Source organism: Coffea arabica, chromosome 4c, assembly GCF_036785885.1.
Source record: "Coffea arabica cultivar ET-39 chromosome 4c, Coffea Arabica ET-39 HiFi, whole genome shotgun sequence".
Classification (NCBI taxonomy): Eukaryota; Viridiplantae; Streptophyta; class Magnoliopsida; order Gentianales; family Rubiaceae; genus Coffea; species Coffea arabica.
Window position 1 is genome coordinate 12,191,919 of NC_092316.1, and position 25,890 is coordinate 12,217,808.

General features: G+C 37.7%; 2 protein-coding genes across 3 annotated transcripts; one reads left to right on the plus strand and one right to left on the minus strand.

The window, feature by feature from the left end:
* Positions 1–7,047: 7,047 nt before the first annotated feature.
* On the plus strand, positions 7,048–11,055 carry LOC113739416 (uncharacterized). The gene is made up of 3 exons (XM_027266627.2): positions 7,048–9,572; positions 10,214–10,570; positions 10,702–11,055. Exon 1 carries the CDS (start codon positions 7,469–7,471, stop codon positions 9,467–9,469), a length of 2,001 nt encoding a protein of 666 aa, XP_027122428.1. The 5' UTR covers positions 7,048–7,468; the 3' UTR covers positions 9,470–9,572; positions 10,214–10,570; positions 10,702–11,055.
* A 1,799-nt stretch (positions 11,056–12,854) lies between these two features.
* On the minus strand, positions 12,855–25,048 carry LOC113739888 (protein MODIFIER OF SNC1 1-like). Of its 2 annotated transcripts, none has more exons than XM_072046038.1 (11): positions 24,695–25,048; positions 22,301–22,373; positions 20,487–20,567; positions 20,356–20,400; positions 19,810–20,182; positions 19,530–19,632; positions 18,474–18,554; positions 17,111–18,365; positions 16,752–17,028; positions 14,112–16,656; positions 12,855–13,432 (listed from the first exon to the last, which is right to left on the minus strand). In XM_072046038.1, the coding sequence occupies exons 2-10, from the start codon at positions 22,330–22,332 to the stop codon at positions 14,218–14,220; spliced, it is 4,686 nt and encodes a 1,561-aa protein (XP_071902139.1). In that variant the 5' UTR covers positions 22,333–22,373; positions 24,695–25,048; the 3' UTR covers positions 12,855–13,432; positions 14,112–14,217. The 2 variants fall into 2 exon arrangements, with proteins under 2 accessions (XP_071902139.1, XP_071902140.1); XM_072046039.1 differs by having other exon boundaries at positions 18,480–18,554; positions 24,695–24,989.
* Between the last annotated feature and the right edge of the window lie 842 nt (positions 25,049–25,890).

A 25,890-nucleotide genomic window follows, 5' to 3' on the forward strand; every position in this document is an offset into this window, starting at 1 on the left:
TTTACAATATCTACAATAAGTTACAGTAAAATTTTAGACAAACACTCGAAAAACTCATTTACCAAACGAGACCTAATCCTTTCAATGGTGGTTGGTTTGAAGTGGACATTCGATTGGAGTGACTGGACCGAATTTGGATTGTGTTTATCGCTGCCGCCGCTTGTGGGGCCCGCCTTCTTATAATAAGAAGCTCAGGCGGATGGGGCTTCAGGGTTTTAGATTTATAGCCGACGTCCTTTAAAATAAATAAATAAAAGATTTATAGCCGACAGAGACAGAATGGAACGTCATAGGGAGCGCTGGTGCTGGTTGGGTGCTTTATAGTTTTGGTTAATTGCATTTACCTCCCCGGAGGTTTGGCCAAATTTCAAGTTAGACCTTTAGGTTTAACCAAACTACGAAAAGCTCCCTGAAATTCAAAACTTCATATTAAAAAATGTGCCCTGCTATTAGCAAACTAACGTTGACCTCCTAAGTTTGGCGAATTTCTCGAAATAATATTGATATAGGAAAAAATCACAAATATAGTATTTTGTGGGATTTGTTTCCAAAATAAGGGTCGTCGCACCTGAGAAAATCGACGCACAAAAATTTCTAATTTATTTTTGAAATTTTTTTCAACGGTTTAAAAATTTTTTAAGTTAAGATTTTGGGCTAAATATTTTAATTTAGTCGCAAATCTAATATGAGGCAAAAGCTATGTACCATTGATTAAAATGTTGATCAAACAATCGTGATTTGAAAAAAAAAATTTAATTCTATTGCCCCAAACAAAATTTGCGGCTATTTGAAATTTTTTTTGAGAAGCCACAGATCCCATGTGCGGCAAAGCTTTGGACAACATGACTTGATGGCATTATTTTTCTTCGCTGCAAATTATTTTTTTTAAATATAGCAGGTGATCAACGGTCATGATTTGATGGGCAATTTTTTTTCCTTTGTCGCAAATTTAATTTGCGATGATATATTTTTTTAAATGTCGCAGCTCTTGATCATTGATCATGGTGATCAACGGTCATGATTTGATGGGCAATATTTGTTTCTTATTACTTGCAAGACATAGAGGGGACTAGTCATTTGGGGCAACCCCGCACTTACTTGTTTATACTCCTGGCTGTATAAAGCTTCGTACCCGATCACAAACTGCACTGTTGACCTATATATACTTCTACAGGTATAAATGGAACAACTTTGGGATGTTTGAGCATCCTTATTTCATTTGAATGCATAATTAATATGACGTTCACAATGCTTATATTTTTAACAGTTATGAGCGTGGGAAATGATGCCCCAGGATTCGCCTGACTATGGTGGTTCCAGCTGCATAGGGAAATGATTTTCCCAGAGGCGGCCGTTGGGCAAGTGACTGTACGATAAAATATTAGGGTTTTAGTGTTAGGATTTAGGAATTAATGTTTTAGGGTTAGGGTTAATGGGCAAAATCGTTGTGATTTCATTTTTTAAATAAAAAAATTTAAAGCTTCGTCACACATTTGAGGTGCAGCGAACCCTTTAACAAAAATAATTTTGCTTTGGCACACCTTTTTTAAATAAATATATATATATATCGCTTCATTTACTTTCTAGGGAGGAAAAAAAATGAAATTTAAATCAATTTTTTTTTTCTGATAACCTCCTTTACCATTTGTAACGACCCTTAAATTAGAACTCAATCCCAAACTACCCCACTTTTGTGATATTTTCTGCTTTTAACATTATTCTTAGAAATTCGCCCCTAAATTTGAACAATCTCAACACAAAGTTATGACAGATTCCCCAAAATGCCCATCAAAGCTCTTCCTCGTCTTCTTCCCCTTTCCCTGCTCCCTAGCAAACAACACCAATACCACGAGGTTCACGACTAATAGCAAAGATTTCAGCACTATTTTTTTTTGTGGGGGGGGGGGGGGGGCAAAGAAGCACAAAAGCTGCAAGTATTGGTTTTAAGCTTCAAAGTTTTAATCTTTCATGGAACTTAAGATAACGAAAACACTAATAATTAACCCCACAAAACAAGTTGAATGTACATGAGCTTTTATTCTAATGTTTAGGTGATAATTTTAATGAAATTCTACCAAATTTGGATAGAGTTTTGAACAAATAAAAAGTAGGGGAAAAAACCGAGTGGAAAGAAAGAAAAGCCATTGAAAAAGATGATGACCAGTCACTTTGTTAGCTTTTTTCAAATTTTTTTTATCATTTTCTTTCACGTTTTTCCTTTTCATTTTCTTGGTATTAAATAGTTTGTTTATAGTCCTGTTTTCTTTCTCCAATGCTTGTTTCAAGACGTTCAATTTTCCATTGGTTTTAACATTTATTTTTTGTTTTTATTTTTCTCAATTAGTTTTACTCCATTTATCTTTCTTACTAATTTTGGAGTTTTGTCTCATTCCTTTACTTAATTTTCATTTTTTGTTCTATAAATGCTCTTTTATTGAGTTTTTCATTTTATTTGTGGAATCTTCTGAACTATGCCTTTTTGTCATTTCTCAATACACACTAACGGAGTTAAACAACAGTCAATGACAAAGGGGTGATTGTAATTTGGCTAAATCATAAGGCTTGTTACGTAATATGGACAAACCTCTGGGGAGGTAGATGTAATAGGCAGCAAAACACAATAAATTAATTTTTTTCCCCCAAACTGGATGACACACAAAAATGCCAGTATTAGTATCACGTCGCATTATAAATATCACTTACTTTCCCTTATTTTAAAACTTTTGTAACATTGTTTATTAACCCAACTCAGAATATTAATACTGAAAAACTATTTTTGTTTGGAAGTGTATAGATAATTTTTGTTTCAAAATTGCCCTTTTGTTGTGTTAATGCTCATGGCAAATCAATTTAAAATCCTCAACATTTGAAAATTTACCTATTTACTTCCTTAGTGGAAAATTATAAGTTTTTATTGAGGTTAGGAGATTGTTTAACGAACTTTTATTTTATAATTTGGACAAGATAAATTAAAATTTTTGCAACTTATGAATAATTTACAAAACACGTAAAAATCATTCATTAATTTTTTTTGGGCACATCTTGAGAGCATTTTCATACATACTGTTTTAGTCAGGCGACTTTCTCGAAATAATGCGAAAAAGAGAAAATATCACAAAAGTGATGCTGAGCTCGCTTCTATATTAAAGGTTGCTGCAAATGTCAGACAAGGCTTCACAGAAAATTTGATTAAAATTTTTTTTTTAAAAGTCAGAACCAATTTTTTTTTTTTTTCATTTTCACAAAAAGTTTCGCCACAAATGGAGAATGAGGCCGAGAAAAAAAATATTTTTTTTTGGAAAAAATATTTTTTAAATTTTTTTTTTGGAGAAACCGCAAATTGCATTTGCGGCAAAGGAGAAGCCAAGACGTGGGGCACGGACGGTTGCAGGTGCAACCGTCCCTGCCAATTGTAGTCATTATCAACTGGCCGTAACTCTCTTTGTACATGGTGTAACTTTTTTCTCACAGGATGTATTTTCACAACAGATAGTGACGGGTCCCACACATGATGCGGAAATCGAGTTACGTCTTGTTATCTCCCTGCCCCATTTCCGAGAAGCCACCATTTGTGTCCATTTGTCTTATCAGCAGTTGTAGTTTTCCCATGCTCTGGTTGCATTCGACATGAAAATAATTATATAAATATTCATGTATTACTTCCCATGATGCTGTTCATGACATGTTAAATTTAAGCAGAAGCGTCTGAGTCCTCTGCTAGTTGGAATTATTACTTTTTTGCTGGAATTGATCATTTTGTACGAGATAAAGTGGTGGCATCTAGCCTTATAATAGAGGATTTTGCAGCTGATGTTCTTTCGTTACACCATAATTGCTGACCTCATACAGTTGCAAAACCTATGTAAAATGTATCTCGATCCTGCGTAGTGTGCTCATCTTGGATTGATGGTAATATAAAAAAAAAAAAAAAAAGGCTTTTGGGATATTACAATCCTTGAATTAAAGAATGCGGAGGATAGTTAGCTTATTCGACCGTCAAGATATTGGCCTATCTAACTCTTGTATTGTCCCTTTCGAGATGTCTGTTGAGTATTTAGCTAAGCAGATGCGGGATAGAAAACATGAAGGTAAGTGTCGCAGAGGGGCATATCCATACATGTTGTTCATGTACTCGACATATTTAATTTTCAATATGTCTTGCTGGCATTAAAACCAAAAAATTCAAAAATGGATGATTTGGGCATATTTAATCTTCAATTCATTTTATATTTTCAACCAAAAGGAAGCTGAAAGCATTTGTATAGGATGATTAATCACCATTTATGAAATTAACACAATTTTTGTAGTTAAATTAAAGGGATAATTTCACAAACCTCCCCTGAGGTATTTAATAATTACAGGGAGCTCTCCTCAAATTTTAAAAATTACATGTACCTCCCCGACTTTTACTGTTTATATAACAATATAGGTCCAACAAGGAAGATTTTCTCTTAAAAATCCTAAATTACCCTTTTGTACAAAACTAAGAAAGCAAAATATAATATGTTTAATCATTTTCTTCCATATTTTGCACAAATCAACAAGCCTAATTCCTAACAACCATCCAAGTATAAGTTTCAAATCCAAATAACCATAAAAAAGATTCTAAGTTGCATATATAACATCAACTTACTACGTAAAAAAAAAAACACTCATACACACACACACACACCTCCCATTATCTCAATGCTCAAATACATTTTCAATACAAGCTAATATGATCTAGAACCACCATTACAACCTTCTTATGGTCTTAAAAATATTAATATTGTAAAAGTAAAGAATAAATTCTACCTCGACAATAAAATCATAACAAAAATTTCCAATCCAATGAAAGAAATCCTTATGTAATTATTAATATTTTATAAAAGTTTTTTATGACAACAAACAAACTATGACAAATTTCACATCTCTAGTTCTTCTTCCTATTTCAATCATAAATTTCATTATTTATTTCTCTATCATTGCAAAAATAGACAAGACAGAAAATTTTTTTTTTTTGGATTTTGTAAATCTAGTGCCTTAAATTTAGAATTGTCTAGCAAGTGGAGGGTAGTATAGGCATTTTATTACGTCAAGGAAGTTAAGTGTAATTTCTTAAACTTAAGGGGAGCCGAGTGAAATTGTAAGAAACCTCAAGGGAGGTTTCTGAAATTATTCCTAAATTAAATTTGCAGCTTTTAGGGTTAGGATTTATGTATTAGGGTTTTATTGTGAGCGTTTAGGGATTATTGTTTTAGGGTTGGGGTTTGCAGGCAAAATTATCGCAATTCCATATTAAAAAAAAAAAGATTTGCCACCCATTTGAGGTGCGGCAAATCCTTTAAAAAAAATTATTTGATTCACCGCCCTTTTGAGGTATGGCAAAACCTTGTAAAGTATATTTTAAAAAAATCCAGTCCTTTTACTTCCTTGGCGACGAAAAAAATGAAATTGAAATCAATTTTTTTTGAAACCTACTTTTCCATTTGCAGCGAACCTTAAAATCAAAATCAATCATACTTTTGTGATATTTTCTTATTTTAAAATTATTCTAAGAAATTCGCCGGCATGAGCCGGATCAATAGCTTTTAGTCCAGGACACTCAAGAAGTGAAAGACCTGCCAGAAAACAAAAGTTTCCGAGACTAAATCACCAGAAAATGAACCATAAAAAAGAAAGAGAGATAGATCAGCTAATACTGCCAATAGGAGAAAATTGGTACTAACGCTTAGCTGTAAGATGTGGGCGCCAAGCCATTAGATGTGCGGTCATTAGCCAAACAGTAAGGTACGAACGGCCGCGATCTTTTGCCACACATTACATGTGCGGCTTCTGAAAATATTGTGGGACCATCATGGACCGTTTGCCTCAAAGTTTTTATTTTTATTTTTTTGGAAACGACAACGATTGTATAACCTAATTTATTCTATACTAAAGGGGAGGAGGCGAACCTAAGGAGGCCTAAGGATAATTCGGAGGGGACTGAATCACCACCGGATCAAACAGGTGTACAACACACCGGCCTGAATTTTTTTGAAGCAAACACTTAAATGTGACATTTTTGGTGGAATCTCACCAAGTTAGGTGGTGGCCACCCGCCCAAAGGCTAGAGGTGCCTCAAAGTTTTTAGAAACAAAACTTTTTACCTTCGCCGCAACCCCGTTTGGATTGCGATTTTTCTCAGAAAAATGTGTTCACGTTCTCAGAAAAATTGTTATGTTTTCCGTGAACACATTTTTCTATCACCTTTTTAACTTACATCTATCAAATCACTATAACAATTTTTCTATAAAAAATCCAGAAAAACGCAATCCAACCTGAAATTTTTTTTAAATTTTCATCCTCCGCTGCAAATTACTTTTGCAGCAAATCAACAAAATAAATTGGTTCCAACTTAAAACAAAAAATAAAGAAATTTAAATCAAATTTTTTATTAAACCTCATATGATATTTGCAGCAACCCTTGACCTGAAAGCCAACCTTCAACAGCATCACTTTTGTGATGTTTTCTTGTTTTCGCATTATTCTGAGAAATTACCCCTAAGTTAAAAATACAATTTTAAACACTTTTTTTTTTAAATTTCAAGCCATCCATGTGGATAAAAATGAAAATGCTAAATAATTATATAAAATTTCTTAAATTCACTCAAAAACACTTACATAAAAAGAAAGATTTCTTTATTTGGTAACCTAAAAGGCACCTAATTAGCACATCAAGAAAATTAAGATGGACCAACGTTAAAGTTTTAAACTCATAATTAGAGGTGTCAAAATGGGTGACTTGGACGGGTTTGAGTTGGGTAAAATGGATAATGGGTATAAGACTATAAGTGAGTCAACTCATTTATACCCATTTAATTAGATGGGTATAAATGGGTAAGTTAAAAAATGAATTTGGTAATCCAATTACCCATTTATAACCTATTTATTTTAACTTTTTGTAATCTATGACTCATAATCAACCACCCTAAATTACTAACACTTTAGCACAGGAAATGTATCCTTCCACCAAAATAATCCACCCCCTATTACAGCATCAAATACAGATTCAGGCTGATACTTTCTAGCCCTAAATCCATCCTTTAGAAAATCAACAAAAGAATAACAGAAAAATATACATCAAATATGTATGTATCAGTCGAAACTGTGTGATACTGCATAATGTGAAAGAGGTAGGTGGTCAATATTAGTCAAAAAATGAATTCAACTTCGAGAAGAAATTTCTTTGTTTATGGATTCTTGGTTAAAGAGCAGCAAAAGATTAAAACTATAATTGAATTGCATCTGAGTTTGCTCGAGTCCAGGAAGCACTTCTTCCACATCTTACCCAAGAATGCTTATCAGCCATGCATGCAACAAATATCTTCAATATCCACTCAAAGTTAAGCCCACCAATATTTTTCCATTCATAGTTTCTTTCTAGGTAGGCTCAAAGTGTACAGAGGTACAAACAACGAAGTTCATTGCGGCTAAAACATTCAGGTGAATGGCTCAGCCGGCGCGGCTGTGCCTGAGGAGTTCAAATTCTCCTTCATGGTTCTTTTACAGCCATTTCTTGAAACTTCCCACCCTTTCCAAACGGTATTGCAGAAGGGACTATGCAACTCCGGTAATGCTAAAAAACCCACAAAAATTGACGGGCAACTCGACCATCTTTGGCTTAGAGTTGGGAAAGGGTGTCCATAGACGTAATCTTGAATTAAGAAGCTTGGGTAATCAAGGTAAAGTAAGTGAAGCCAGGAAGATGTTCGATGAAATGCCGCAAAGAGATGTCGTTTCTTATGCTTCCATGATTACGATTTATCTTAAACAAAATGATCTTCCTAGAGCTGAAAGTTTGTATAGTGCAATGCCCGAGAGAAATATTGTAGCTGATTCGGCAATGGTGCACGCCTATGCTAAGGTTGGTCAGCTGGATCTTGCGCGGAAAATATTTGATCGTATGCCTTGTAGAAGTGTGTTTTCTTGGACTGGTTTGATTTCTGGGTATTTTAAACATGGAAGGGTGGATGAGGCTTGTGAACTCTTTCGACAAATGCCTGAGAAAAACGTGGTTTCGTGGACTACAATGTTGGTGGGTTTTGCTAGAAATGGCTTGATTGATCAGGCGCAGGAAACTTTTGATCAAATGCCTGTCAAAAATGTGGTTTCTTGGACAGCTATGATCAGGGCTTATGTGGAGAGTGGTCAAGTTGATCAGGCCTTTCAGCTTTTCTATCAAATGCCTGAACGTAATCTCTATTCCTGGAATATAATGATCCACGCCTGCTTGGATTATGACTTGGTGAATGAGGCTGTGCGGCTGTTTAATTCCATGCCATGGACGAATGCAGTTTCTTGGACCACAATGGTTACTGGTCTTGCACAGAAAGGATTTATTGATTTGGCTCGGAAGTATTTTGATCAAATGCCAAGCAAGGATATAATTGCTTGGAATGCTATGGTATCAGCCTATGCTGATCATGGCATCATGTCTGAGGCTAGTAAGCTTTTCAGTTTGATGCCAAATCACAACGTGGTGACATGGAATGCCATGATTGATGGGTATGCCAAAAATGGGCGTCAAGATGAAGCTCTCAAGCACTTTGTTCTCATGCTACGAAGCTCCAGTGGTGCTAACACAATTACCCTCACTAGTGTAGTGATTGCATGTGAGGGAATTGTTGAGCTGTTGCAAGCTCATGGTCTTCTTGTCAAGCTAGGTCTTGAGCAAGCGACCTCATTGACCAATGCTCTTGTTACCATGTACTCTAGGAGTGGAGATCTTAGCTCAGCACGACTTGTCTTTGAGAATCTTGAAGCGAAAGACATTTTGTCATGGACAGCGATGATTCTGGCGTACTCTAATCATGGTTATGGTAACCAAGCATTACAGATATTTGCTCAGATGTTGCGATCAGGCAATAAACCAGACGAGGTTACGTTTGTGGGAGTCTTGACGGCCTGTAGTCATGCAGGTCTTGTCAAGAAAGGCCAAAGGCTTTTTGACTCCATGAGGTCTGCATATAATATCATTCCCAATAAAGAGCATTACTGTTGTCTTGTTGACATCCTTGGTCGAGCGGGGCTAGTCAATGAGGCTGTCAAGGTGGTTTGCCAAATGCCTCCAGGTGAATGTGATGTTGCTGTTTTAGGAGCACTACTTGGCTCGTGCAAGTTATATGGGGAGGTCGCCCTGGCAAAGCTTTTGGGTGAGAAATTATTAGAGCTGGAGCCATCTAGTTCAGGAAGTTATGTGCTTCTATCTAACTTGTATGCTGCTTGCGGTTTGTGGGACAATTTTGCTCATATAAGAAAGAGGATGAAGGAGAGTAGAGTGAATAAAGTACCTGGTTTTAGTCAAGTAGAAGTAAAGGGTGAGAATCATGTGTTTTACGCAGGGGACAGATCTCATAAGGAAATGGAGCAGATTTATGCTGCACTGAAGGAGAAGCTTCTACCGGTGATGCAAGATAAATATTGCATGTACGAAGCTGTAGCAGTATAGATTGACATGGAATTACATTTAGAGCTTGTGCTACGGTGTGGTGATGCAATTTTTGATTGCTGGGATATGCTTTCCACTAAATTGATGCACAGTGCTGCAACAGGTGAAATGTGATAACTAACTAAATTTGGTTTGTTTTGAGGTATTACATTTGTACACTTTGTATCACACAGACACACAAACACACACAAAGGCATGTACACCTAAGTGTACACGTAGATACTCCTATTTGCCTCTGACTATAGCTGTGAACTAACTGATCTTTTGCATTATCCTGAAGTACGCTACAAAAGCATGTCTGAGATACCACACTGAACCAGGAAGATTAGGGGAAAGTATGACCCCAACGTTATTCTATCTTTGAATGTTGACGTTCTCTAGTTTGTAATCCTTTCATTTGTTCTGCTGACAATAAAACAGAAAATGAAGAATTTCTTCCCATAAAGCTTTGAAATCCTATTTTACTAATTTGCGTCAAAATTGAACGTGGACTAAACCTTGCATATAAGTCAAGATGGGCTCAGTGGTGCAGCATTAATTTCTCAATTGAGTTTTCACATTCAGCTCAGTAGTAAGATAGGACCTTTCAATTTTCAAGAGTTTGTTTCCAGTGAGGAATTGTATCTAAACATTTATCATAATGTTGATGATTAACCATGTCCATTTGACTGTCTAAAATAACTCAAAAGGTCATAGAGTCTTTCCTAACTGTCTTTTGATGTATTGATATTCCCGATTCCGTAGCTGAATTGGTGGAAATGCTGCTGAAAAGCACGGAGTTCCAAGGGTATGCATTTGACGGGGCCAAGGTGAAGAAGAGAGAAAAGGAGACCGGTAATTTAGAGAAGAGATGCTGCCTATATTTTGGACTTCCAAATAGATCAAGTTTCCTATTGCTTAACTTTGTGCAGCTAAATTGAGCCCTCGTGAAACAAATCAATATCAGATAGGCTTCCCAATTGTTCCAGCAGAAAGAAAAGCTTAGGACTTTGCTTTGCATAAGAGATTCTCAAAGCTGAAGATTCTTACTTATCTAACCAAGACTATCAAACAGGGTTCCATAACAAAGCAAAAATAGGAGGCCTGGCAATGGTAATGCAGGTAATGCAAATGGAAAAGTAATGGCCGGGTAATGCTGGCATTTTATGAATTTTATTCTAACTTGTTGATCCTAATATTTCATTTGTAATATCAGGTTTATTTGATGACTGAAATGCCCTATACTTGTACAGATTTCTGCAGGCTTCCTAACAGGGAGAAAAGGGTCAAAAGGTTCTTTGATCAAAACAAGGTCCATACCTTTCCTATGTTGGAAGTTACAGGTCCGATTCAAACTCTCCTAGATACCTTGTTGGTCTTCATCAGATAGATGACACTTAATTGGCATCTATCCTGAGAAGCTTCTTGCATTCCATGTTCACAAGTGTTACTTTCAAATGAACTAACTAACTCAGTAGCTGCTTCTGTTGTTCTTTATTGTGAGTATTCCCCGGATACCCGGTTCATTGTTTCTTTTTTTGAGGCACATTTTCTTTGTAAACATGACAATACAAAAGACTGAAATAAGAGAAAGTCGATATAGCGCAGATGGATTTACCGAACAATTTAATACCATTTAAGAGCAAGTTCAGTACAGAATCATTTTTCTGCTGGTGATCCAGTTCTAAGAAAAAATTTTGATCTTGAGAAAATACTTTATTGTCTGTTTTGGTTCATAAAGTAGCATTTCTTTTTCAGTTAACTTTCATCAGTCGACCATTGACCAATAATGCTCATTTGTATTATGCAAGACAATACAAATCATAATTTTAAACAGTACTTTTATGGTCTGTATTAGTACTCTAGCAAGTCCTTTTTTTTTTCCGCAATTAGCTGTTAGTGGTGCCCCTAATCAACCAGTAAATGTTCATTCGGATAGAATAACATGATAAAAATCAGTACATTAAGATAAGGCAACGTTTTTGTTGATACAAAACATAGAAAGTTCAGTAAGTAAAATTATTTTGACATAAACTACAATTGAGAGGAGTTTTACACTCACTTTAACTGACAGAAAGCATGCGCAAATTTTGCTAAAAGAGTGTTAGATTCGTCTGTTTTCTTCTTCCAATTTCAAGGGCATTACGATTTATACATTTGCATACATTCAACATCTCGTAAACAAATTCAGGAAGACATTTAAAAATGAAAGTTCGCAAATGAGGAACTAGTGGATGTCTATAGATAACCTGCATTTTTCCAAATTGAAGAATCAATAGACATTATTATTAGTCGAGTATCATTGCTTTTTTTGAAGTACCAATACCCAGTTTTGTCCTCTGTAATCCGCAAAGCTTAAATTAATAACAACGAAAAATGTAATTTTAGAAAATGAACAGTTCCCATTAAATGGCAAGCATTGCTGATTCCAAATGAACAGCAGCTATCTTTGCAATGTCTTCAACCACGAACAGAAGAAATCAATGTTCTACACTTCAAAACCTCCCCAGCATGACGACGTAACCCAACTTTGCATCTGCAATGACAATAATGTGCTTCTGCTACATGCACTCACAAAATAGTCTCACAACGAGAATTCTTTTGGACCATAAACCCATCTCCTCAAAGAGCCATCCAAGATGTGAAACAAGAGCGAGCAACCCATACGACAAAGGAAAAACATTCAAGAGAATGAATTTAAAATGTCAGTTACCCGGAATTCACTGATTCACAAAAACAGAACAAAGAGCTTGGACATTCATAGCGCGGGATATATCCTCCAAAGTTAAAAAAGATTAAAACCAATGATACACAAAAACCTTTCAAGTTGTCTTTGCTTTCTACATCCAGGATCTGTGAATATGCAATATTCTTTCAAATCTTTCTTACCCTCCATGGATTTGCAATCAGTGTGGAAACCAATATAGGCATACACGGGTGACTGGATTGCCTGCCTCAACCTGAATGCAGAGACTACACAGATGCCTCGGACACCTTACCTTGGGAAGGATATAAATCGAGGACAGAAACCCATAAAGGAGTTTCCAGTCTCACAATCTCAGCTGCATACACGACATACCTATCCCCAAAGTATGCAGTAAACTCAACAACAATCAGAAAAGATACCCGTAAATTCCTGTGAGCAGCAGACAGTATTGAATGAGATTATCATGCTTTTACACCATCCAACCGCCCAAAGGATTAAAAAGACCCCACACCAACACACTTAAAACGAAGGATTAAGAAGAGAAAATTTTTCATACCTAGCCAATAATGCATTGTTACTTAATTAGATTATTATCTTATTATACCTTCAGCAATTTTCGATATGCACAAATAATGCAAGGATGTCGTCATTCAATGATCTTCACGTACACAAACAAAAAGCAAAATGATCCATCAATCAGAAAGGCTAACACATCAGCTTACCTGCAATTGCATACAATTTGAACACCAATATGCTTACAAAAATTTTATCAAATCATGGAAAATATCAGTTGCTTGAGAGCTTAGCAAAGTTAACAAGTTCTACCCTTGACCAACCTAGTCTCCTCTCTAGACATTCTTCTTCGTAGTACTTCACTAATAAGATAGCCAGCGACACCTATTGCTAGGTTCTGTGATGGCCTGGGCTGTACTATCAACCAGTGGTTATCTTCTCTCTTTCAGTGTGTTAGCATAACAGAAGCTCTGCACATTCTGAGGTCCTGCCAAGGCACAGTTCTCTCCCTTGTGGTGGTACGCAAGAGAAACAGAAGAACTGGACTTCGAGCAGCCAGTGACACCTCCAGATTGCACGTAATACAAAATTCAATATAGGGCTGATATCTCAAACAGTATTTCCTTCGGCCCAGAGACGAGTAGAGCTCCAAAACAAGCAATAAAAGACAAGCTCACAGGATACAAGTGAGGATCGTCTCCAGATTTCTAATAATACTATAGAAATAGTCCATCATTGAATCATTCCCCAGGAACTAAACATACCTAGATAGCATGAGCAGCAGTCAGTAACAATAAATCACAAAATACTGCCAACTTGTATATTACATGTAAAAATTTGGATACAACAGCCAAAATGTAACATTTGCTTCAATTCATTCCAAATATACAAGATTTTCTTTGAAATTGAACTATATACCAAAGGCACTTCGCAGACATTCTCAGTTTTGTAAGACGTAATAAACTGACACAACACAGTAACTACCTCAAACGATATGACTAGGAATGGAAATTCAGCATTTCATCAGCCATTTCAAAGCTTCTAGAGTATTACAAGATTAACATTCTCAAGAAAGTCAAGAGTAAATTCAGTGGTCCAACACTACTGAGAACATGATCTACAAGGATCTCAAACCAAACTGCCAATCATTTTACACTGAGAAGGATCACGGAGTTAGTAGATCTTCACGGAACAATTACATGTCAAAAGATTAAGCGCAAAAGCACATAATGATGCTTTGATTAACAAGAGCTTTGTTGTCTTCAGATTTCACACAAATTACTTTTTCCTACTACATTACCTAACCATTGCTTTTGCTGTATCGAACAACACAGCATGCAGAGCGCATGGAGAATTTAAATGAACTCTCACCATCAATGGACAAAAAACAGCAGTTAACAAAAAAAATCTTGACAAAAGAACTCGTACATCTAATTGCAGTACCTGAAATCCTGCCTAATCAAACCAAGACCCAACATTTGGCAGACTACTTTCCAAATGGTGAAAACAGAAAGCTAATCCCAGAAAGCTAATCCTAGTTTCCATCTGATCAGCCAGAACCAGCATCTAAACGTATACTGCCGCTTTGCCGCCCATGAAAATTTCCCCTGCCACGCTTTGACTGACCCAGTCCTCTGTCCTTGTATCTTTGGCCCGCATTATGATATTCATCTTCTGGTTTTTCAGGTTTACTATTGTTATATGACCCCACAGGATGGTACTCATAGTGGTGGATGTTATGCCTCTGCCTATCATTATTCCAATCCCCACGAGGTTCACGGCTTGTTCCAGGATAATTATTTTGAGTTCGACCCCTCTTGATATCAGAAGATAAATGCTGCTTATTTTGAGGATCAGCATTAATAGTATATCTTGATTCATCAGCACCATTTGTGCCTCCATTAGGGGAGTGAGAATGTCCTTTAGATGTGGGCATTCTCCTTTCTTTCCTGTGTCCTTGATGCCCTACATTTTCAGAAGTTTGATCCAGCAGAGAATCTTTTTCACTGCTCTCCTTGACATTAGGCGGAACATGGGAACTAGGCAGTGAAGGATAATCCTTTTTGACATCATCTTTTTCCACAGTAACAGCCTGACCTAAGATAGACCTATTTCCACGCTGGCTGTTATTTGAAGATGAATTAGATTTGGGTTGCCAATGAGACGATGACCGTTCCTCAAAGCCTCGACTCTCTTTTGATAGATTGACCTTCTCAGCATGTTTTATGTCAGGACCCAAAAATAGGATACGACTCCCATCAGCTTCCCCACTAATTTGATTCTTCTCATTGTCATGATTAAATCCCATGCTTTTGTCAGCCTTCAATGAGTGCTTCTTTCCTTTGCCTGTTACTCCCTGATCTTTCGCAACAGGTGAAAGAGCAGGAGCTGCTACATTAGAATAAGTGGACACATTCTGGCCATCAGAAGCACTAGAATCCCTGGATACATTCCCTTCCACTTTGGCAGAATTTAGATTGGGCTTCACAGATTGGTTTTGGCGGACTGATGTCCGAGTACTCTTGCTTGAGTTGGATGAGGAAGTTGGAGATGCATTCTGCGGTGCTTCTGTTGAACCCCGTTGACGCCATGCTCCATGTGCTTTGACTTGTTTATTAAGCCTGGAATCAACTTCCCTACACTCTGCAGTTGATGCAACATTGCAGGTTGCTGAACTACCTGGATGAAGACTTCCGGAGCTTGCTAACCCACTTTCAATTCTCTCAGAAAACTCATCAGATGTTGACATCTCAGTTGAATATGAAACTGGCTGCTGGACACTATTCTGCTGAGCTAATTCTTTGGCAACTGGCTTGGGTACATATCTCTCCATTTCCGCCCTTTTGCTTTTAATGTTACTCTGTACTTGATTATCACATTTTGCTGAAATACCACATTCCTGTGCATTTTGTTGGCTCATTTCACTTGCAGGCTCTGCTTTACTTTGTGACTTCACAGGTGCCCAAATAACAACATCATTGCCATGAGATTTATCCGTAAACCTGTTAGATTGTTGGTTTCTTGCAAACCTGCGAGAGTGCTGAGGTTTTCTGTGGTTGCTTAGTCTACCATAAGCCTCATCACCTTGTAAAGAAGAATGCTGCTTGGAGGACTCCGCTCCATCAACAGTAGTGATCACCTCCTGAACTACACTACTATCCAGATCTGATTGAGAAGCCTTAAAGTCCTCCTTTTCAGTGTAAGCTTCAACAGGGTTACTTTCGTTTGGTGCTGTTGATGGTAAAATAGGCATAGATGGTGCATCATCCAGTTTGTGCTTTTTGCCACTCCTGTTGCCTTTCCTTCTCTGTTGTGCAGAGGACTCGCTAACAATGTTAGGGTTTCTTGGGAAGTTTGATTCACCACTATACAAAGTATCATCTTGAGAAACCACATTGACTTCATTGGAAGTTATACCAGTCTCATTTTTAGGGCCCTCAGCAGCACTGATTGCCTCTGACTGTTGGCTAATTTTCTTTTCTTGCGTAGCATTCTGCTTTGGCTTAAAGCTGTTTCGTTTATGTCTAGAGGCACCACCTTCATTCATTTGGGCAGAAGTTTTACGATCATTGGCATCAGCAGAATGGGCTTCCTGTTTCAAAGGCAAGGACTGACCATCCAAAACAACAGGCTCAATGGGGACAGCTTTGGGTAAATTGCTGCTTGAAGTTGCAGATTCATCACCACTTGGGACAGTGCTCAGACTAGACTGAGTAACACCACCAGAGACTGAAGAAATAACCTTTGTCACAGCTTGAGATTTAGCATCATCCAGGCTCGATCCAGAGTATGTTTGCTGTTCTTGTAGCTCTGGCTGGCACATACCAACCAGAGCTTTTTCATTCTTCAAAGGCTTTCCTCCCTGTGTACGCCGATTCAGCTCCTCCAGTTTAGCAAAAGCCTTTGCCTTCTGTTCTCTAATTCGCTCTTCCTCTTCCTTCTGTAGCTGTAAGGCCCGTTGCTTCGCCAATTCTCTCATTTTGGCACGCTAACAAAGTTTCACAAGTAACACGTCAAACAACTAGATAACAGACATCAAAACATAACACTTCTAATAAGACCAAATACTACATAATGAATAACCTGTGCCTGGCTATCAGTTGAGTCAAATATTTCAGTTGCCATTTCTCCTTCGTTCTTCCCTGTAGGATCCTCAACAGCTGCCACTACAGGTTGGACTTTAGTTTCATGGACATCAATAGATATGATATCAGCGGCTGGGATACTAGCAGGCTCAGCAGCTGGGATACTAGCAGGCTCAGCAGCTACAGGTTTCTTTTGCCAGCCACCACCATCCAAACTGCGAAACCTTCCTTTGCCATTATCACTACCTTTACCATGCATATGATCATATGCTCTCCTGCAAAAATTGGAAATGAGATGTTTAGCAATAAAGGGGAAGAAAGAGAAAGACAGTAAAAAGAGAAGCCTTCTTCACAAACCTAGGAGCAAATGCTGGGTGAGAGCTTCTATCCCCAACAGAAGGAAGCATTTCATGGGATCCAGGTCCCATAATACCAGCTTTGATCATGTCATTACCCTTAGGGTTAACAGCTTGGGACGAGTTCTGTGGACCATCATAACGTCCATCAGAGGCACGAACTTTCACATTCAAGCCTTCAATTTTCTGCATTAAAGTTGAATCTCTTGCAGTAGCTGTTACAGTTAAACCTCTTTCTGTGCCTGGAGACGGTTGTGACATTCCTGGAGAGGGTGCAGCAGTCACAGATTGGTGTTTCTGATTATTATCAACCACAGCACTGCACACATTCTCAAATGACTGGACCTTGAACGTGTCAGGATCATGAGCCCCTTGATCCTTTACTTTGTGTGAACATGAGTTTTCACCTTCTGTTCTCATTGCACACATCTCTTCTTCACTATCAGGCTCAGGCTCAGCACCCCACTCCCTTCGCAATGACACACCAGACAGGACTCCTTTCTTAGGATGTGAGGAATTATCGAATGTTGGCCTGCGTTCCAAATTCTCACCATCCCCCTTCCCATTCCCTTCATCATGTTGCTTTAAAAGAACTTTATATTGCCCAGAGGCATCACCAGAATGAGCTGTTTCTACGTGCTCTGACAACATTTTGCCAGCAGGACCAGTCCTACCAGCTCTGGCACGAGAATGGCCAGGATCAGGAGCACTTGGAGTTGAATGTCTATTATAAGCAGATGGGCCACCCATGCCCTTAAATGGTACTTCCCGTTCATTGGAATTGCAATAACCCATTGGTGGGCCATAATAGCCCTCAAAATGCATTGGACCAGGATAAAAACCTGGCCTAAATGGCATTCCTGGACGTACAAAAGCTTCAGGCATCTGAGGCCTGTATAGCTCCCCATTTTTTGGATGGTGTCCCCTAGGACCAGCCCCTGGCAGAGGAACTGGCTGTGAATTTGGTAAAGCTGGAGGCGGAATTTGCGGACAGTAGTAAGGGAATGGCTCAATGGGGAAGCCGCCAGGTGCGACAGGGGCTCCATAAGGTGGCCCCGCAGGAGGACCTCTATACCAAACACCAGCTGGTGCATTCATGGGAGGGCCACGCCACGCATCAAACTGTGGTGGGGGAATATTGGAATTGACATATTGTTGAGGCTCCCCATGCCACTTCACCTGGCTAGGCTGCATCCCATCATCTGCACTTCGGGGACCATCTCTGTCCCATGCATTAACTGTTCCGCTCGTGATATCTGGATCAGAGAAGAATCACCATAAATTACATTCTATATTGCATAAAATTCTATTACCTAGATGGTAGTTCAATAATGACCAGAAAAGCTAAAAGCACATTCACAGACCCTGACCAGCTTGAGATTCTTCTGTCTTCTCTTTTCTCTGGGTGCCAGAAGCTGAACTAGGACGGCTATGAGAACCCTGATCTGCCATTGATTGTTAACGAAGCAATCAAAACCTCAAGCACTAATCAAGTTTGATAAAACTAACAGTTATCACAAGAAAAGAAAAGTTCCTGAATGAAAGAGGCTTTAGAGAAATGACTAGGACGCTTATGCAGCAGATCAAGATAAAAGATCACAAATAAAATCTACACACAAACAATGATCGAGTATAAAATCTGATTTTAACTGCAAAGGGAACAAATAAGCCCTCAGCCCCAAATTGAGTTCACTCTGTTCCTAATCAAAATTTCAGACATTCAAAACAATTGTTTTTCCTTCTTTTGCAACTTTTGAAAAATCCAGTCAAGGAATAGAAATTCCAAGTCAAGCATAAGCATGTGAGAACATTGTTTAGTGGGAAAAAAATGAAATAATAATCCAAAAACAAAAAGCTTCACCATGCAAGAACCATATGTGCAGATGGTATCCCATTTCAAAATCTTGAAAGAAAGACAGGCCCATTCTTGTGCTCAACAGTGAAAAATATTTGCACATAAGCTCTGGAATTCCAGTACTAAGCTGAGTTCTTTGAGGTTGAGTAAGATATACGGCCTATTAATACCTTTCGTTTTTAATTTATAATGAAGGTGAATGATGAAAAGTTCAACATACGTACGCAATTTTTCTTAGACCAAGTCATACTAGGTGCTCCCTGCTTCTCTTCCTTAATTCTCTCTTCTTCCACCTATTTCTATGATTTTCCATTCTCCTGCCCCACACACACGCACACCCACCCCCCAACAAAAAAGTGCTCTATTGACAGGAGATGCAAGAAAAATGCATCATCTATAAGGACAACAAAAACTTCTAGAGTACATTTGCAATTAAAAATCACTAAAAAACCGTGATCCGCGCACGTGAAATACTGTAAAATAGATACTCCTAAGGGCAATCTGTAATGGAGGCATCAGCAAATAGCAACGTATTAAAAAATCCTAATGGCAAATAACCAATTACCTCGTGGCTCAGAATTCTTCGCAGAACCATCTCTACTTGAATTTAGTGTTGGAAAATCCCCAGTACTCAGAGAGAACCTGTCATTCTCGGAGGAAGCAACCCCCTGTCAGATGCACAAGGTGAATCAGCCTGATAAAAATCCTCAATAAGGAAGAGATACAAATAGAAGATCAACACAATAAAGTAGAATCTAAGAACAAATTAAGGAACAAGGGAGGAGACCCAGAGGTTAACTAGTCTAAACCCAGGAAATCAAGCATGTCGGACAATAGAAACATACCACTCTTTCTGCAGTACCACTTGGAGCCCGCAGACCTGTACTATCAGATACAGTTTCTGCAAACCGTGACAGTTGTGAGCTACTAGGTCTTGTTTCTGCACTCTGTGGCCGCAGCGAGGTTGATGTTTGGTTTGATGCCAATACTCCAGAAGCTGATGAAGGCCTAGAACTTGGACCCCATACATTAGCAGTGCGCTCATATGTTCTATCACTACCAGCAGTTGATGGTCGACTACCACTTCCAGCAGATGATGGACGCCCACTCAGCTGGCTTGGTGAACTGACACTACCATCAGCATTTGAAGACTGTGTTGTGGAACCCCATGGATTGGAAGCAGATGATGAAGGGCGGCTTCCCCAACCAAGACTACCCCTATGAGGCCCGAAAACCCAATGAACTTGATTAAAACATACAGCCCAAATAATAAACATACAAAGAATGGGTATCAATCAACCGTAAGAGCAGCACATCAAGCAAGCTGACAGGTGGACGTGTTTATTTTAGAGAGAGAGAGGGAGGGAGGGAGGGAGGAAGTTTTTACTCACTTGGGAACAATTTCCACATTGGGATCCAGGCCATGATTTTCTAACCTTCAAACATCATTCAAAAAAAGATTCAGAAAGTAACCCTAGCGAACACCAAAGAAGAAAAGATTAACTCAAGCAAAAAACAATACCTTTGGCTGGGTAAATTCAAAGGCTTTGGAACAGAAACTTTCCCCAACACAGTCATTCCAGTTCGTCTTGCAGAAGCCCATCTGCAACAATATCATTATATCCAATTGTAGATCCCCATCAAGAAGATACAGAATTTGTCAAACATCAGAACCAATAGCACCAATCAGCTCCCAGAGATGCACATGCATCCAAAAGGGCAAGGTGCCAACTACAACAGAAAGTATATAAACAAAACTCTAATGACACAAATAGAACTGAAATTCCCAGTCTGATCAAAGCCAATACCCTAAACAGCACCAGAGTCTACCCCCCAAGTGTAAAAAATAGACAAGTGAAAGATAACAGAAGGAAGGTGACGAGAAAACAACAATCTTCCGATGCCGCCTTGGTCTAGTGGTCAACGAGTTAGACGTCTGGGTTCGAGCCTCATTAAATGTGAGCATTCTCCAACTTTATGTTAGTTATCATACCACTATTTGTGGGTTAGTTAGTTGTGGTGTTAATCACTTGATTGGTTATAACCAATTTGCATTGATCCCATTTTTGTGGGTTACTTGTACTCTGAGAAAGAAAAAAACTACAATCTCTCTCCATGAGACTTGTGGAGGCTTAAACTCCCCTCATCAACTTAGTACTGCAATGAAATCTGCCATGCACCCAGGGGAAAGAGGAATTGGAAACACAAAACACAAAACACAAACTAATTTTATCCATTAAGAATGAAACTACACGAATGAACTACATACACAACAAATGGGTGTGTGCCCAAACTACATACACAAAATCACCATCAAACTACGTATTCGAAAAAAAGCAACGCAGCATCTCTTGTGCCTCAAACATAGTTGCATCAATAATCCATTTCTTTGATTTTCAAACTACATCGTTTTCTTATAAAATGAAGCAAAATCACACCCAATACACCATCTATTATGCCAACCTAAGGAGGACGATATCCATACATTGTTATGCTGGTAATCCATTTCTTTTAGTTTGAAAGACGTGTATACCATTTTGGACCCACTGTCACTGGAGTGGACAAAAACAGAAGTTCAATTGCAGAAAAATGATACGCACCAGCAACTTTATTGAGTTATTCAAACACAATGTGTTTCAACCCCCTTTAAGAGCACTTTTGCAACTATTTGGCAATATTAACCAAAATCACATACTTAGCTCTTGTATAGCCATAACCAGATATAAAAAATGCAGACCTCAGCATTTGTACCCACAATTACCTAAAGTATTCCTTTACCATGCCCAATGCATTCCTAGCAAGTTAATGATGCAAATCAAAGGGACACATTGGTAATTCTACCAAAAGCAGCCTCATGTAGACATAGGATTACACATCTTCATAAACAGTAAAAACTCCCAACAAATGACAGTAAATGTGAGATGGACCTTATGAGGTAATGCAAAAATAGAAAATAATGCGAGCAAGACTACAGTATTTAAATGGAAAAAAGGTGACTCACCTCACATACATATAGCAAAAACAAGCTACCCAATTAACTTAGCTCTAGCTTAGAAGATAAAATAAGGTATGAAACACATGTTGAAGGTCTTTAATGAGCTTGTATAGAGAAACAGTTTTCAAAAAAATTGACCATATCTCTACCTTCTTCAGCAGCTTATTGTTATATAGAACCCACAGCTATATCCCCTACCCACAGATATGAATAATGTGTCTTACGAGCCTTTGCCTTCTCGAGACAGCACAACTTAGACTATATGCAGTAATTTGATCCGACCATACAAACGTATTAGCATTGAATCTAATCTTACAGCGACAAATAAAAAGAATCTCTACCTTCGTTCTCCTGCTAATATATTTGACGTCATCTTCGAAATAACATCCCCAGATCATTCAGATGAGTCGTGGTCTGGGTGAAAATGCAAAGAGAAATCATCAGAGGTTACAAACAAAAGCTTAACAATTACAGACAGAGCAAAAGCAAAACCAATTAAAATTATCGTGCATGAAAGTTCTATTCTGCCTTTATTGTACAGTTCCAGGATTACAAAACTACATACACTCTGGAACCAAAACAACACACAACATAGAAAGCTTAGAGTCTGTTTGAGGGTGGTCCATTTTTCATGAAGCTTGTTCTAAGCAAAAAGCACAAAATTTCAGGTAACCAATAAGCAATTTGAACCAAAATGATTTGCCCAATATTCGCCCATGCAATCCTGCCAAACATTTCAAAGCACCTTTTCCTTCTCCAAACTGTTCCCAACCATCTCCTTTACAAATATAAAAGGAGAAAAAAGACAAGGCAATGCAATCCTTTAATACTTGCTAGCAAGAAAGTCATGAAAATCGTGTTCATGACAACCTTCGAAAGCAGTTTTAGTGGGAACCCTCAATCAAATCCTTTCTATTCATTATAAACCCTCCTTGATTCGCAAAAGCCACCAGAGTTACTTTACTACAAATAGAAACCTTTAAACGTCAGTAAGACACAATTTTCAAAGAGAAACAAAATCAGAAAACCTATAAAAACAAAAAACAACATTTAAACCTCTGTACATGTTAATACATGTACTTAGACAAAAAAATAAAAAATAAAAAAATTATGCCCGAGTAACCCCAACAAGTACAGTGGAATCAATCCCTGGAACATGACTCCCATTCTATCAATAAAGCAAAAGCAAAAAGAAATACTAACAGCTTTCAAGTCAATGCACTATCAATTCACACATGCCCAACCAGCACCTAAAAATGCCCAACGCCCCTTTTTTTTGGCAATTAAGCAATAAAGCGCTACAACCCCGAAGACCTGAAGGCATACACATCAATAATAGTCTTTTCCTAAAAATGCTTCATAACTAGCGAACAGCAACTGATCCTTGAGAGCTTAGAATAAATATGATCCTCAAAATGTCAGTCAATTTAACTACTTGTCCATGACACTATCAAGCCTAAATCTGATACACAAAGCAAGTCCTACCTGTACTAAATATGTGAAATAAACCCCGAGAATCCATAATTACATTCATCTGTCTACCTCCAACCAAAATCACAATATGCACAAAAAGAAGGCTTTCTAATATAATAAGACATTGTGTATTCACCATATCCTTAAAAAAAAAAATTTCTCAATCCCTACATGAAAATAGGATACATCAATGCAATCCTAAACCAATGCTTGGATGACTATGTAATCAGGATCTCAACAAGTTTAACTACTTAACAACCTGCATAGAATCCTCTCCAACCCTTAAAAATCAGAAGCTTGTCCATCTTAACCATATAAAACAACCCAACATAACAAAACAAAAACATACATATTCCACCTATCAAACAAAATACACACACAAAGCCTCAAACTTTTCAAGGGCACAGCATCATAGACAGGGTTTATCCTTTCATCCAGTAAAAAGAATAGAAATATGTCAATTGCTTCACATGATCCGTAACATCAAATTTCTGAACCACAAAAGGACTACATAGAATTAATATAAAACGACTGTTTTGCATAACCACACACCCACTTACAATAACTATAACACTCAAAATACAAAAAACAGATTTAACTTCTTAAGTGCCTCTCAACAGCCCCTCCCAAACCCCTTAAAGAGTAGCCATCCAAAAGAACTCCACCCCTACGAAATATATCAAAATCCCACCCGCCAAAAATACCAAGATATAGTATACAAAGCTACCCATAACTCCAACCAAAAGCAGAAAATACACTATAAAAGCCGTATGCTTGCAGCAACACAACATTATCCACCGCTTAATTCTTGAATACCGTTAGTATAAAGGAGAATATCTCAATCAGTACCCAAACCACAAAAAAAAAAAAAAATTGTTCGTAAACTGCATAATCGTAAAACTACTTAGCAGTAACTATAACATTTCAAAAAGGCAGCAAATTCAACTATTTAGCCAAGCTAACAAAGACTTCTCTTGAAACCCTAGAATCAAAGACGCCCATACCACAATCCACCTCCGAAAAGAAAAACTAAAAATACATTCAAACATCCTCCAAGCCAAAAACACAACATACAGAGGAAAAAAGCCAGCATCTTTTGCAGCAATACATCCTCATAAACAAGGTTTCTCCTTTTTCTCCTTTTCCTTCTTCTTTCATTTAACCAAAATGAAGAAAAAAACTTCGAAACTCACAAAATAGCTTCCAAAAAATGCAACAAACAAACTGAATCCCAAACACGGAGCCAAAAAGCAGAAGCTTACCGGAGTGAAATCCGTTCGGATCTTCAAGAAACTCCGATCTAGGTAAACTTCTTTTCCTCGAGACAAATACTATAGGTAAAATAAAGGTATAAAATTTTATCTTCTAAATCAATAAATTATAAATTATAGAGAGAGAGAGGGGGGGGCAGGAGACCGGTGACGATTAAAAGGTTTTCGCTCCTGAGTGCGTGAGTGTGTGTGTTTGCGTGCGCGCGTGTGCGCGTGTATGTGATTACGGTGATGAGAAGGGATCGGAGGAGGAGGAGGAGGAGGAGATGGGGGGACAGGGGAACACGGGGAAGAAGGGGAAGAGTGCTTTCGGACTTTCGAGTTTCGAGTCGGAAGTGTGGAACCCACAAGTTGGGTGGGCCGTGGGGGGGCCTAGTGCTTTAACTCATGGGATAATTTCAGAAACCTCCCTTGAGGTTTTTAACAATTTCACTTAGTTCTCTTGAAGTTTTAAAAATTATGCATACCTCCTTTGAGTTTATCATTTTGATAACAAAAACTATTCAATGGTCAAATTTTGAATGAATAACCTAAATTATGAATAACCTAAATTGTCCCGTGAAATTGTGAAATTCATTTTATTTTCTTATAAAATTCTATAAAAAAATATATGAAATATGCACAAAATTTCAAACTCACTTTCAACCCTCATCTTTACTATTTTAAATATTTCATATTTCTACGTCTTGAATTAATACCATTATCTTTGTGATCACTGCTACCATAAGTACTATTAAACTTAAAAATTTTACTAACTATATGAATATAACATCCCATCTTCAAGTGTTGGAATACCAATACATGCCCTGCTATATTTAAATTTTCAACTTACATTTATTTCTATTCATCTTTAGATCTTTCGAGCCAAACTAAAATTAATTTGTAAATATATTATAATTATGTTAAGGACATAATTACTTATTCTATAAGGAACCTTGTTTTTGTTTCCATTAAATATTTAATTGTATGGTGCATTTCTATGCATAAGATTAGAGTCTAGTATTTAATTGCATGAAATATATCAATATATTAAAGTTATTAGGGTTATTTTATAGGATTAAGGGAGGTAAGTGTAATATTAAAAATCTCAAGAATACTAGATGCAAATATCAAAAACCTCGAGGGAGGTTTCGAGGTTTCTGAAATTTTCCCTTAACTCTTTTGTTTAACTACGGTTGAGTTAATAA

Coding starts and splice junctions, on each gene's coding strand:
- LOC113739416 (XM_027266627.2), top strand. CDS start 7,469: ATGGCTCAGCCGGCGCGGCTGTGCCTGAGGAGTTCAAATTCTCCTTCA.
- LOC113739888 (XM_072046038.1), bottom strand. CDS start 22,332: ATGACGTCAAATATATTAGCAGGAGAACGAAG. Junction 20,401..20,486: donor TTGAATTTACCCAGCCAAAG/GTATTGTTTTTT, acceptor TGATGTTTGAAG/GTTAGAAAATCATGGCCTGG. Junction 19,633..19,809: donor GTGGTACTGCAGAAAGAGTG/GTATGTTTCTAT, acceptor TGCATCTGACAG/GGGGTTGCTTCCTCCGAGAA.